This window comes from Tetrao urogallus (genome assembly GCF_951394365.1).
Source record: "Tetrao urogallus genome assembly, chromosome: 2".
NCBI classification, from domain to species: domain Eukaryota; kingdom Metazoa; phylum Chordata; class Aves; order Galliformes; family Phasianidae; genus Tetrao; species Tetrao urogallus.
Genome location: NC_136814.1, coordinates 18128396 through 18143299, shown reverse-complemented (window position 1 = coordinate 18143299; position 14904 = coordinate 18128396). Strand labels below are relative to the sequence as shown.

The window sequence follows — 14904 nt, the reverse complement described above, 5'->3', positions numbered from 1 at the left end:
TTTTAAAAATTTATTTTAAAGGAATTGAGGGAGCGAGTACTGAGGGGGAAGTATCGTATTCCGTTCTATATGTCCACAGACTGTGAAAATCTACTTAAGAAGCTACTAGTACTGAATCCAATAAAACGAGGCAGCTTGGAAGTAAGTAATTATACCTTTTTCCTTTAAAATAAATAAATAAATGATAAGTATTATCTCAGCTGAGGGAGCTGGGCTTGCTTAGCCTGGAGAAGAGGAGGCTGTGGGGTTACCGCATTGCAACTTTCCGGTACCTAAAGGGAGCCTACAGGCAGGAGGGGAGTCTACTCTTTACAAAGGTGGATAATGGCAGAACAAGGGGAAATGGTTTTAAGTTGAAGGAGGGAAGGTTTAGGTTGGATATTGGGAAAGTTCTTTACCAAGAGAGTGGTGTGGTGCTGGCACAGGCTGCCCAGAGAGGTTGTGGATGCTCCGTTCCTGGAAGTGTTCAAGTCCAGGTTGGATGGGGCCCTGGACAGCCTGTGGTCTGCTATGAGATATGGAGGTTGGCAGCCCTGCTTGCAGCAGGGCGGTTGAAGGTTGATGATCCTTGAGGTCTCTTCCAACCCAAGCTATTTTATGATTCCGTGATTAATTTAGATTAAGAACAAGCAAAATATAGTAATTGCTTAAGCCTTCTTTTAATTTCCGTGATAGGTATCTCCTGTTTTAGGGGGACCAAAAGTCTTACTGAAAACAAATAAACAACCCACCCCACTCCCCAAAACAAAACTCTGGGAAACATCCCAGAAACAAAGCAGCTTGAGTAGAAGATGTTAGTGAATTGCAACTACTGAAGACTGTCATCTAAGAACATTTCAGTGTGCAAAATGGTCCCACTTGTTTGGATCAGATAATAGATTCAAAACATGGTGAAAGCTGGACAAGATCATAAATATCTTCATCTTTGAGGAATTCTTCAGGGAAAAAAAAAAGGAATAACAGCAGCAAGCAATACCATAAGTGTTTTTGAAAGTAACACCTGCTTACTGTAGAGATGAAAGTAGAACAGAAGATAAATACATGCTTTGAAAATAGTATTTGCATGAGTTAATCGCCAGTGACCTTTGCTTTATCTTTCTGTGCATAATTGTGCAGCAGTGGACAGAATTCCAGAGATGAAATCCCATTTAAGCAGCTTTATATTTGTGTTGGTGTGACTTCTGCCCCCTGGTATGGGTGCTACCTGTACAAGGAAGCATGCATTTGCTGAGCTGTGTCTGCATGCAGCTTCTTTCAAGCTGATTCTGTTTTGTGATTTAATACGAATAGTTTTAACTTGAATATAATCTGTACAGAGGAGAGCGGTGAGTGATGACTTCTATTTGGATATTCACTAATTAATTGTGTTGTATCCATTCTCATCTGGAAGACATTGTGATAAGAGCTTAACCACCACACAAGACGTTGGAAGATTGCTCATCTTTCTTCACAATGTCATGTTTCAGTTTTAGGAAATACATTCCCATTTTATCTTACTTTTCTCTGGATTTTCAGCAGTTGCAGTTTCTCTTCAGATGTACTTTCATTTTCATTCAAATATTGTGGCATTTTCCAGTTCTTTTAAAATTCCTTTTTGTCTTGGAGAGAGGTGTTGCATAGCAGCCTCACAGGGAGCTGCATAGTAGTCAGGTTGTATGGAAATAAATATTACATGGGACAGGGGTGTTTTGAGTCAGTACTAAAACAGTGATGGTATGGGCAGTAGTCAGGACACTAACAAAGGGGGAGAGGCAGTACAAACTTATTTTAAATGGGTGTTCCTAAAATTACATTTGGAGTATGTATTTAGTAGTTGGGCTCTGGAAATAAATAGCTGTTAAATTTGTGTGAGCACTTCTAAAAATACGTAACTAGAATTAGAAGTACATATTTAGTAGAAGCTTTTGAAAGGCAGAAGGATAATGTTGTCCTGGGGGAGAGGGTTTTTCCTTGTGCTGTCTTGCAGCTACTTGATCAACCCTAGCCATACATGCACTCATGGTTCCCATGCATGCTTTTCCCAGACCATCCAATAGGGTTGGATATTGGAGAAGTTCTTTACTGCTCACTGGTGAATTCACAGCAGAGCTGAGGCTGACACAGCATCAGTGCTGCATATGTTAGCTTTACCACTCTTACTCTGGTAAGAATCAAGTAAACTTTTATTCAGATGTGTGTAGACGACTTCTTGGTTGCAGCAGAGAGAAAACACTTGAGAAGCAAGAGAACATTTTTGTAAAACTATAAACCTTCCGGGAAGAGATGGAGAAAGAATGCAGTATTGGAAGATATGTGGAACTCTGTCAGGTTTTCAAGAAATCCCCTGCTCCACCACCATCCTTAAGCTCTTTGCAAAGCAAAACTGAAATTCCCACGAAGGAGGGCTGTGTTTACAAGCAGTAATAAAGCACATCATTTTGAGAAAAAAACAGACCTTGAGTCAGGCAAGATTTGTATTACATAGCCTTGAAATTCAGTGGAAACTTCAATAATTTTTATTTGGTTGAAATACAGTTTGGGTTGATGATAATCAGATCTTTAAATAACCCTGACCAAGGCTGCTGTTCTGTAATCAGCTGACTTTCACAGATGTAATATTGATCCTTGAGTAAGATTATTTGTGTCATTTCAGAATGCTTGTAAGAACCTGTTTTAAGAATCATACAATAACAGACTGTCTGATCCTCTGTTTAGTAAAATATTTAATTAGCAGTGTATTATGATGATAACTTAAAAAATGCAGATGCTGTACAATACTCCTTTGAGAGTCAATCATGTTATTACAAGGCTACAAATAAATAACCAGGATCTATCACTAAGTAAGCTCTTGATTTGTGTGCCAGAAATGCAGTATGGAGATGTTGACAATTCTTCCCCCCACCCCAGCCTCCCACAAAAGCCATAAAATCAATTATTTGGCAGAACTTTGAATAAATCTTTAAGTCTTACTGTCAGCAAATTGTTAATAGGTTCCAGTATGAAGTTTTGTATTGCACTTGTAAGGATACAGTTATTTGTGTCTTTAATTTGGCAGCAGTATTGCATAGAAAGAATTTGGTAATATTAATGGAAAATTGAGTCTTTTGCTCTATGCTAGAGATAACTTAATTTGATGTTTGCAAGGCATATTTGGAGTCTGTGGGAAACTAGACTTATTGGCACTTGTTTCACAATTCTGTCAATCTAGCAAGCAATATTAGTATTGTCCCCAGAAGAGGCATGTGTGCCTCAAGCTGTGGGAGAAAAATTGGTTTTAGCTGCTTTATAAAAAGATGATGAGTATGTCCTTAAGGAGAAATTGCAGTGATGGTTAGGTGTTCCAGCTGATCGATGCTGCAGGCATACAAGGGGTCCAAGCCACAGCAGAAGGAAATTATTTTCAAAGAATGCAGGAGAAGTTTTTAAAGTTAATGCCTGTGTGGCATGGGCAGAGTTAAGAGGCATTTTTCCCTCCAGCTGAACTGTGGCGTCTTTAGTTCCATTGCAGTGGGAAGATGCATAGGAAGAAAATGACAGTTTGGAACAGGGTCTTGAATTATTCTGGGAAGTATAGACACACTTCTGTATTATTCCTTAGTTTCCTACTTTGTTATTATTTGAAGGAGTTATTTATTGTGGTACAGTCTGTTTTGTAGTAGCATCTAGGAACTGTAACTAAGATTAGGGCGTGTGTGTCTATCCTTCAGCCCAAGAAGATCAGGCTGATGGAAGTGAAAAGTACAAAATGAAAGACTTGTGTTTGTTTTTGATAGCATCCCATTAGTTTTTCTGATGGTTCAGCTGGTTTCTTGTATTGCAGAGGGTAACTAAACAGCACAGGTAATTAATTAATGAGGAAAAAAAAGAATGTGAAAGATAACAGAAGATACGGTAAGAAGATGTGAGTTGGGGAAAGGTAGGAGAGAGAGGGCAATGCTCCAGTTATCTTGGATTTCAAGTTGTTTTATTACTCAAATCAGCTGGCACAGATTTAATCAAGTATGTAAATATTCATTTCTTTTCCTAGCAAATTATGAAGGATCGGTGGATGAATGTTGGCCATGAAGAGGAAGAATTGAAGCCATATACCGAGCCTGAACCAGACTTTAATGACACCAAGAGAATAGGTAAGGCTTCTAGGAAAATGCTGTGTATTACATTCATAGGCAATTCTATCTTGTAAGTCAGACAAAACTCTTTATAAGCATTTAAGATACTTATCATACAAGTGAAATGTTTTCTTATTTAAATGAGAAATTTCATTACAGTGCTTTCCTCATAACTGCTGCTGTGACAGAGATGACATGAATCTACATCCACAGTAAAGAACAAATCAGATTGCAGAATCCAAAAGGCAGAAGGAAAGGGACTTTGTTATGCTAGTAGTGTTTTCTTTATCAGCTGTGGTCAGAGAATGCACTGTGTTGGCACTGTAGTAATCATAGCTTCTGTTTGCCAGTGTTGAATTTGTTGAATTATATTGTGAGTTTTCAAGATGAAAAAAAACAGCAGTGAAAGCAAGGATATACATTCTATCTGATTTCTCTTTCTCTTTATTTCTAGACATTATGGTAACAATGGGTTTTTCAAGAGAAGAAATCCACGAATCTTTAGTAAACCAAAAGTACGATGAAGTCATGGCTACTTACTTGCTTCTAGGTAGAAAACCACCTGAAGTAAGTGATACCTAATGTACATCTTCTATATTGGCCTTTAGGTCTGGTTGATTTGAATATTCTGATCGTCAGTGTTTTATGAAAAATTCAATTAATAAATCAAGATAGTAATTTGGAATTGGTAACTTCAGGAATGTGTCTCCCATTCTTTTCATATATTCTTGGGCATCTTGTTAGTTCCCACATGAAGAAATAGACTAAGTGTAGTGTCTTGATATTCATTCCTATATATATATATGTATATATATATATATATATATATAACTAAGAAAGCTAGCTGTTAATCTGAAGTGGACTGACTTTAGATGCCAAGTCTTATTTCTGTCATGTGATATATCTTTTCAGTTTAAATCTGAACTATATAAGAATTTGACTAAATGAATTGTTTTTCTAAGCTGTGACATCCTTTATTTCTCAGAAATATATTCATCCTTTCTGACTCATATGCTGTTATTATATATTTTATTCTATAATCACTTCATCACAGCCATTAATAAGTTTGTGATAGGAAGTATTTTGGCTGTTTTAGAACTCATTGGATCTGTAGATCTCCTGGGATGCAGGAATTTTCTAGAAAAAGAGCTGTGAACAGAGGCTTTCTTTTTAGAAGGACTTTTTCTTTCCTTGTGCTTCTTTGGCCTTCCTTCATTTCTAAGATAGTGTAGCTCTGTATGAGTGTGCTTTCCCACAAAATTTCTGAACCAGAATTTCCTTGTGATGGCAGAACATAGGAAGAATCTACCTAAAACAATTTTGACTCAAGCTGCTTAAAAGAGATTTCTTTTTCCACTGCTCTTAACAACTTACGCTGATTAGGTACCACAAAACTAGTAGCAGAATTCCATACCTTATAAAGACACTTCAAATCCTATAAAGAGTCCTTGAATCAGTAATACTTGCCCCTCTGTTTTCATGTTATAAGTTTTCTTTTAAAATTAAAAAAAAAAAAAAAGCAAGAGGAGAAATTCTTTGGTTTATGTTTAACGCAGATTTGGCACCTGTCAAGATTATTCTAATTTCATTTTAAGCATTCTGTAACTGTTCAGCTTTAAATACAAGTTTCTAAAACATACAAAATTAAGTGATAAAAAACTTTCTTGAAAACTGAACTGTGAAGGTAATTTTAAATATAAAGGATAGTGCCTTTCTTTGGAGCTCTTCACTTTCTTGTGCCGTAAAAGGAGCAGAAACGCTGAATTCTGTTTATGCTTTGCTAAACTGTGTTTCTTGTAGTTTGAAGGAGGCGACTCCCTATCCAGCAGCAACTTGGGTCAAAGATCTCGTCCTAGCAGCGACCTCAACAACAGCTCTGTGCAGTCTCCTGCTCACTTGAAGGTCCAACGGAGTATATCTACCAATCAGAAACAACGGCGGTTCAGCGATCATGGTGGGGATGACATTCCAACAAGTAAAGTAACATACACAATTTAAGTCTGAATGTGCAGTGTTTTGTGAACCTGGCCGGTCCACCACTCTGTGCATTTGTTGTGTATCTCGTCACGCTCCGCTGTGGTGCTTCTATCTGTATGAACGTTCCTATGGTAAATCTGGGGCAACGCGAGTTACGCATTTAATTTTTGTCTTGCTACTTGGTTGACTCAGTAAATAAGAGCTTGAGGATGTTTCCTGTTAGGAAGTAGAGGCAAAATATTGATCTGAATAAACTTAAACATGCAAACCATTACATTTAGCAGTGCATTTGGAGTTAGGACCAAACTGGAAATTTTTCTCAGAGCTAACAATTTTGCCAAGTGTTCAGGAAACATTTTCAGGTGCAACTAGTCACATCAGAAATGAATGTACATGTAAAGTATTGAATGAAAGCTTTCTTCCTCATAAAGAGCTATCAAATTACTAGAATCATTTAAAAATTGTTTTGCCCTCCTCTCTGTCTAATCTTACGCTGTTCTAATTTTTTTTTTTTGCACTACCATTCTCCCCATATGTTAGTGTGGCATTAAAAAAAAAAAAAAGAAAGTCATCAATATTGTGAAACATCATTAGCTGATGTGACTTTACTTCAAGGCAACATAAAATCCTGTTGATTAAGGATTTGCCTGAAAGCTCTTTAACAATTCTTTCCCCCCCAGTGATTATTATTTTCCACATATAAATGTGCTTTTAAAGAATAGCCTTAGCATTTTTGAGGGAAAAATACTTTTCAAGCTAGATTCAGGAAAATATATGCATCAAAAAGTACAAAAAGTCAAAATTTGATGTTTTTGATGTTTCCTCTAGCTTTTTTTAATAATATTGCAGAAAATGCACTGGTTCAAATGAGATTATACTATTCCTACTTCCTACCTGTACATGAATCTCAGTGTACAGTTCTCAATTGCACATTGTTAATAAGGAGAGCATGTTTAAGAAGAGCTTAGAATGTCAGAGCTCAGTTTAATACTTCGATATGTGTGCTGAGATTGCAGTTGTAGTTCTTCAGAAAGTCAGAAAGTTCAGAAATGTAATCCCCATGAGTCAGGAAAAACAAACAAACAAACAGAAGCCAACCTTGTTTTGACCAAGAGATTATTTTTAGGTATTGCTAATAATGTTTTTATTTGACAGTTGGTCCATCAATTCCTCCTACTGTGTCATACACAAAAAGGGCTCAGGCAAACAGTGTGGAAAGTGAACAGAAAGAAGACTGGGACAAAGATGTGTCACGCAAACTGAGCAGCACAACAGTGGGATCCAAAGGAGAGATGGCTGCGAGTCCACTTGTGGGTCCAGAAAGAAAGAAATCAACTACAGTTCCCAGTGTGAGTGTGTGTGCTTTTGGTTTGTTAAATTTGTTTTTCTCTTAACATTATTATAGACGTAATAGTTATTAAACATGCTACTAATACCTTTTCTGACACATTCTTCTGGCAAACAGAAATAGGCTGCAATGAATGTCTTTTAAAATAAACCTCTCCCTTTCCTCCCTAACTTCATTTTCTAACACTAATGTAGTAAGTAGTAAGCATGGGAATATCTGCACTGGGGTGAACTGAAGGTTTTTCAAGGCAAATATTGGACACTTAAGGAAAGAATGTGAGATCAGAGCCAATACGGAGTGCTCTGTCCTTGGTTTTTCATGCTTTCCCTGGTTTCTAATGCTTGTGTTATCTACAAAGAAGTCAAAGGTCTTCCTGAATCAGAGAATTCATCTGAATGTTATTTTGTAATATCCCTCATGAAATGTCTCTCCATCTGTTTCTCTGTCTGTTTATCTTTCTGAAGCTGCTCTATTTCTGACTTGAGAAATGGGATGAGGTGAGGGGGAATAACCCTTTTGTTCCCTTGTGTGTACTTGTTGATATCTCAGAATATCCCAAGTTGGAAGGGACCCATAAGGATCACTGAGTCCAGCCATTGGCTGCACACAGCACCACCCAAAATCCCCAAATCCAAACCTTATGTCCTTCTTACACTGTGGCACATTTAACATCTTCAGTCATATTAGTCTAACTTCTAAGAGTTTAATTTCAAAAAATATTTACTGTTGTTAATCTTCCTTACAAAACTGGTTTGAAACAGTTTATTCAGTAGTTTCTGCAGAGAGATACTAAAGCAGAAAAGCTGTAAATAAGGAGAGCGTAAACACAGTAGGTCTTGCAGAGCTGAGCTTAGTGCATATGAAATCGAGGAAACTTTCATTACACAGTTTTGTGCTGGGCGGGAGGAGGATGAGAATGTTTGTAGGTATTTAATGAAATGTGTTTGAACTAAAATTAGTAACAGAAAGAGATAAGGTCCCATCATGGCTACAGGACACTTCTGCCGTCTTACTATAAATTCTCACGGTCAAATTATTCTCTGTTCTCCCTCATAACCTCAGGTTTGACTGACAGAGATTGACAGTATTTTCATTTTTTTTCTTTAAAACCCTTTTGATTAGGGAGGCAAGCTTGAAAGCCAGAGCCCTAGTTAGCAACTTATTCTGTGCCAGGACCTTTAAGCCAGTCAGATGTATGTGTTCTTGGGAAGGTTCCAGTTTGCTGTTTCAGCTCTTGATCCCAAAGTCAAATAATTCAGCAGTGCGTTATATAGAAATTGGGTAGTAATATTTAGTAAAACAGGTACCAGCAAAATTAATTTTCTCTGTTTTCTCTTAATGAACATTGAATGGTACAGTAAAGAGACGGTGGATGAAGTATTGAGGGGGATAAAAGTAGCTAGTGATGTAACTGATTTGTGTTAGCGTATTAAGTTCATTAAGGCATTTAGAATGGTGGAAGTTCTGTTTTGATTTCCCAGGTTTGCTTTTTGTACAACATAAAACATAGAAGATAAGACTGAAATTAAATGAAATACTTTAATTTTTCTTCTAGAACAATGTATTTTCTGGAAGTGGAATGACAAGAAGGAACACTTATGTTTGTGAACGTTCTTCAGATCGCTATTCTGCAATACAGAATGGGAAGGACAACAGGTATTCCCTCTTGTGTGTTAATTTGGGTACACAGACTGGAGGCACAGAAGTGGGTTATGAGACAATCAATACAGTTATGAAGCACGGTGTGAGAAGTAAAGTTTTACTGTGTGTTTTTATCTTCTCATCCAACGCAGCTTCAGTATTTATGATGAAATACAAAGTCGTAGATCTGCCTTTTCCTCTTCTTCTGGATCATCTTTCAAATCCCTTCATAATTACTCAACTATTTAAAAATTCAGACTTGTTAGTGCTTTTTGATGTCTCTGTTTGGTCCAAGTAATATTCTGACAGTGTTTATAACCAATTTATATCTGTATGCAGGATGCTGATCACAATTATTCGGTGTGCTTTGTCAAATACTAACGTATTTAATGATTCAACAATGACTTGTTAAAAAACACAGATTTTGTTTATCTTTGATATTATGGCATTATTTACCCCTTGTATCTGGCTGAAAAATAAAAAATATAGGGCTGTTGATCTGCATTAAGATGACAAGCTGTGAAACATGAGGAAGTTGACACCACTTGCTGTTATTTAAATTGCTTAAAGAAGGAATTGCTTAAAAAGCCGTAAAGCTAATTAATTGATTTCTAATTATTGGATGGGATTTTCCAAAAGGCCTTTCTAAATTTTTGTGTACACCTTAACATATGTTGAAACAACGGTTTAAACCATCTTTAAAAAAAACAACAAAACAAACCTTGTTTAGATGTAGAGTTACAATCTGTATTCAAATATATCCTAATCTCACAAATATTAACTTTCGCTTTAATAGATGTAAACTCCAACACCACTTTAATGAGAAGTGACTCTTCTGAAGTTCTTCATTTTATAGTTCTGTTTTAGTTATTTCTGTAGGATTGAAAAACAGCCAAGTCTTGATTCCTCTTCTTTTCATGAGTGCAATAACCGTGCTCAGTTCTTCATGAAGAACGAAGAAGAATGTTGCAGTTCAGTTTGTGTTTGGTGTAGCTGAACATCTCATGCCATCACCACATTAGTCAGATTCTGCAGATATTATTTCACTTTGGGACTGCTGTTGCTAATACATAATTAATGTAATTTTGCTTATCCTTATGGAGGCAAAGCTGTATTTTGGCCTAAGTTACCTGACATTGTTTTTAAAAATTCATGACATAATATTACTTCTACTACCTTGCCTTTTTTGCTACTTAGTTGAAGCAGAAATAAAAAGTACAGGTGGAAGGAGCTGTATCAGTCTAGCATTGGCTTGAGAGAGAGCTGATGCAGAAGGCAAATATTTTGCTTGAAGCAGAGCAGCCTGTTCTGTTCTCCATAGAAAGCTGCTGTGGTGCTGCTCTGTGAGGCCTGGGAGGAGCCTTCCTGTGCCTCAGGGACTCTGCAGCCACAGGGCAAGAAGTTGCCTTCTTACTGGGGTCATGACCAGGTGTTTAAATGCTGTCCGCATCTCCTGCGTGAACTTTTATAGCTTCCTATGTTTTATTTCACTTTCAGTTCTTACTTAGAGGTAGATTTGGGGGGTTTTGATTGCCATGAGTTTGGTCTGTAGGGATTTCACCTATTGGGAAACACCCAGCATGGCAGCTCCAGGTACTGATCACCAGAAGGTCTTTCAAATTGCAGTGCTGTCATTGTCATAAGTGTTTTATGGTGTGTTGGCATTCTTTAGGGTATCAAATATATTTTTCAGAAACAAGTACAAACTTGCTTGATAAGTGTAGTAGCTGCACAATAAGATGCAAGCAGTTCCTCATGTGCATGGCTTTTTGAGGTGTTACCACAATAGAAGTTAAAGCCGGAGAACTACGGACGTGAGGCCACCTATTTTCTGTTGTCTTTAATTGTTCCACATAGCTGTAACGCCTCTGTTTAATGGTGCAAGAATCAAAGGGAATTTTTCCTCTCCCAGGGATTTTAAACACTTGCAGAAAATTCAAGTTTGACAACTTTTTGGCAGTTAAGTGATGAAGGGTGGGAATAATTGAGAATTGCTTTCAGGCTGCTCACTGAGCACTCTGAATTGACCTCTTCTGTAAGTTGGGCTTTCTCTTGAAGCTGACTTGCCTTTAATGCACTACACAGAAGACTGAAGGAGAAGTACAGCTTGGAGTGAATGTGTTTTTAAAGGGCTAGGTAACAATGTGGCAGCAGTTAAAAAAAGAAAAAAATGTTCTCAGTTTTAGGTGTTTGAATTCTAACTGAAGAGTGTTCACTGTTAAAGACTTACCCTCAATTACATATCCTTTACTTCAGCAGCAGGAGGCAGCCTCATCACTCTGTCTTCTGATTATTTTAACAGTGCTTGCTACATTCCAAAAGAAAATGTGACTTGCTGCATTCCGTTTTGCAGGGTTTTACACTAACTTTCTTTTTTCCTTTTCATTTCTCTGTCCCTCCTGCCTTGCTGCCATGACAAAAGCCTAACAGAAATGTCTGCAAGTAGCACATCTTCTGCAGGTTCTGCAGTAGCTTCTGCTGTGTCAACACGGCCTCGACATCAGAAGTCTATGTCTGCCTCTGGTCACCCTATAAAAGTCACACTGCCAACCATCAGAGATGGCACTGAAGGTTACCGACCAAGGTAATAGATTGCTTATTATTTCTTTAATGCTTTAGAAATGATGTTCTGCAGTTCGTGTACTTTGATATGTTTGTACTCAATTTTAAACTGTCACGTTACATTCTGTTCTGAAGCAGTAGCTCACTCAAGCAATATGGATGTTTAGAGGTGACTTAAAAACTGATATCATTCACGATGCCTTTATGTAAAGTTAAAGAAGTTCCTTGACTGCCTCCCTCTGGAAGCTTCTGCAAAACTGCTAGATCTAAGTGTAACTAATTTAGACAGGGCCATACAGCACAGGCTGCCGTAAGTTCATGTGAAATACTGATATATTTTGGAGATTACTAAGTTTCTTTCTGTCTGAAGGCACCATAAGGTAGCTGTTCCCACTATAAATTGCCTAAATAACTTTATACATTTGTGACACCTGGCTATTTCAGAAATATTAAAGCTCTTGGAATACTTATATGTTGAAGGTTTTGATTAATGCTTTTTTTTTTTTCAGGAAGAGGGCTGGGAAAAACTTTCATATCTCACTAAGGCTTTTCTCTCTCTCCTTTGTCCTATTATTTGTGTATGTTTTCTTTTTAAACTGCTCTTAATACCTGAGGTAGTTGGTTCTACGCTGAAAATCTCTCTTGATTTGTTTCCAAGCATGAATCATTGAAACTCAATCAGTAGCAGATTCAAGTTTAAAAAAAAAAAGAAAAATTGAGTGGAGATTTTTCCTATCATTGAGAAATGGTTGTCATGTAGGAGGGTTTTTAGCACAGTCTTTCTCTTTATTTATGCTTCTGTTTTCCCAGCAGTGCAACTCAAAGAGTGCCTGCTGCTTCCCCGTCTGCTCATAGTATTAGCACTACCACTCCAGACCGAACCCGCTTTCCTCGGGGGAGTTCAAGTCGAAGCACTTTCCATGGTGAGCAGCTAAGGGAGCGGCGTAATGCCACTTACAATGGACCACCTGCCTCACCATCACATGAAACCGGTGCTTTTGCACATGCTAGAAGAGGGACATCAACTGGTATAATAAGCAAGATAACTTCCAAGTTTGTTCGCAGGTTAGTACCTCAATTTCTAAGAAAAGTGCCCAGCCTACAGCTAGGGCTGTAATTGCAAAGTCATTGAGAATTTCCAGTTCAACAGCCTGCAATGTATGTAAATTCAGTTAGAATGCTGTTTTATGTGTTCCTTTCAGAACCTGCCTTGTTTTACTTGTGTATACAGTAACGTTCCTGTTTGACCAGCTATTCTCCTGTTCCTTTATTGTGAAAGAGCAAGAGAATGCTGCTCAGTTTTCTTGTTCATGCTTTATAGCTGAAAGATAAAGGTGCTACTTCTAAGTTAAAATGAAATGAGCTTAAACGGTGGCTTAAATTAGTCATTATTTATTATTAACAATACTTCATGATTAAGTACCAAGTCTGGGTGTAGTTTGCTGCAAGGACTGTATTCACAATTGTATTACTGTGCTTAGATGGAATCAGTGCTTACAGATTATTTCAGGGAATTCAACTTCTGTGAACAAACGAGAAGTTTAGAAGAGGGGAGAAGTCACGTGTCTGGAAATAGTAATATTTCAGTGTTATGCAGCCCCTAAGTTCAGGATTCTGAAAGAAGAGAATGGACACGTGCAGCAGTTTCCTGGAACTGCATTCACCCCTGTGGTGATGCTAACAGCAATATTGCTGTGAGGAAAGGTGCTGGGGAAGATTTTCAAATGCTCCATTTTCATGTGACTGTTTACACAGCGGTCACAGTAACTTTCTCAAAAAGAGACTTTCCAGTTTTTCCTCTGTTTAACAGGCATTAGTCTATTTATGAATGTGTTCTTACTACACTACTGTCAATTTCACAGTAGAATTACATTTTGGAAACTATTGTTTTCTTTGCAGATTCATACTGTTATGTACTGAATTCTACCGTTTGTACATAGAAGAAGGATAAATTCAGAGCTAGTTTAAGCTAGTAGTTGCACATTCAGAAGTATAAGATAATGAATTATTGAAGGTGATATTACAAAGGAACAGTGAAAGCCTGGAATGCAAAGGTGTTCCTTGTAAAAGTGACTTCACCTGGTCTGCAGAAAGTGTGTCAGTGTGTGTCTGTGAGGATCGAGGAGGGGAGGGAAAGAAGTAGTGCGTGAATCATTTTCCTGTTTCAGAAACCTGAAAATGAAAGATTCCCCATTATCAGTATGTCCAGCACTCACACAGAAAGAAAGGTATTTTCTGCTAAGTAACTGGTCAGTTTCTTGAGCACAGGCTGGCTTTTGTTGTAGCTCAGGGTTTTGTTATGAGGAATAGTACCTGGAATTTCCTCATTTTAAAGAGAGACATGGAAGGTTTAATATATTTGTTATGTTAAGCTACAGTAATACTGTTGTAAAACACATGGTTAGAATTAACCTGTTATAAACTGTGTTGTCTTTTGAAACAAACATTTTTCTATAGCACTTTTAATATAATTTGCTATTGTTTTATACTGTGAAAAATGAAAATGAGAAATACATTTGCTTGTAGTGAAGACCTCAGAGTACTTTGTTTTTAAATTTTGGGTTTGAGACTGACAATGGCTGGGATTACATAGTTGGGTTTGTTTTTTCCAGTTCTTTCAGTTGGCATCATGTAAGTTGCATGCCTTTAACTTCTGTACTGTTGAGGAAATAATGATTTAAAGCATACTTTGATCAGAAGGTGTCACAAAAGATTATTATTACTTCTTTTTTTTAACTTTTGGCAAATGTCTTTTTTGGTAAGTATATAAAAATAAATGCATACTGAGAATGTTTTATGTGTAGGATATCAAAGTATTTTCTATCAGTGTTTTATAACAAATGATACTTCTCTGATAGTGGTTCCTAAAGTATTTGTTTTGAAGATGTTACTTGAATCAGTTAATTAAAATTGTGTCCTTTAAATGTTTGCACTGCAGCAGTATAAACTAGGTGGCTCATATGGTCTGTGAATGTATCTGCCAGCTGCTTCAGACTACAGAATGTCTCCTTAATGAAGTTCAATTCTAATTTAACAAAGTGGAGAAAAAAAAAACAGTCAACTTCCAGCTCACCAATAGCCTTACTGAAGTCAGTGTAACAGCTGACAGGCTCAAAGTTGAGCGGATGTTGAAGGAACCTTTCTGAACTGGGCTCCAAACACGTGGCCATGCAGATTCTTAGGCGCGTCTTGTCCTTAATGACGAGTCCTCTAAGGGTGGGCATGCATGCACCGAAGTGCTGTCAGCACAGGAAGCCCTGGCCCATAGGGGTGCCAAGCTGAGCTCCC

At 37.4% G+C, this 14904-nt stretch overlaps 1 protein-coding gene across 6 annotated transcripts in view; it reads left to right on the top strand.

Annotated features, from left to right (window-relative positions):
- MARK1 (microtubule affinity regulating kinase 1) overlaps positions 1-14904 on the top strand; it is a gene marked incomplete at both ends in the record, with an annotated part of 53609 nt that overhangs the window by 35997 nt on the left and 2708 nt on the right. For 3 of the 6 annotated variants that reach the window (XM_079550564.1, XM_079550563.1, XM_079550562.1), the window contains 8 exons: positions 22-141; positions 4007-4106; positions 4543-4655; positions 5889-6042; positions 7221-7414; positions 8969-9069; positions 11477-11638; positions 12430-12681. In XM_079550564.1, coding sequence (XP_079406690.1) covers positions 22-141; positions 4007-4106; positions 4543-4655; positions 5889-6042; positions 7221-7414; positions 8969-9069; positions 11477-11638; positions 12430-12681 — 1196 coding nt within the window. Of the gene's footprint in view, positions 1-21; positions 142-4006; positions 4107-4542; positions 4656-5888; positions 6064-7220; positions 7415-8968; positions 9070-11476; positions 11639-12426; positions 12682-14904 lie in introns of all 6 variants that reach the window. The other 3 variants (XM_079550561.1, XM_079550560.1, XM_079550559.1) reach the window with 3 other exon arrangements.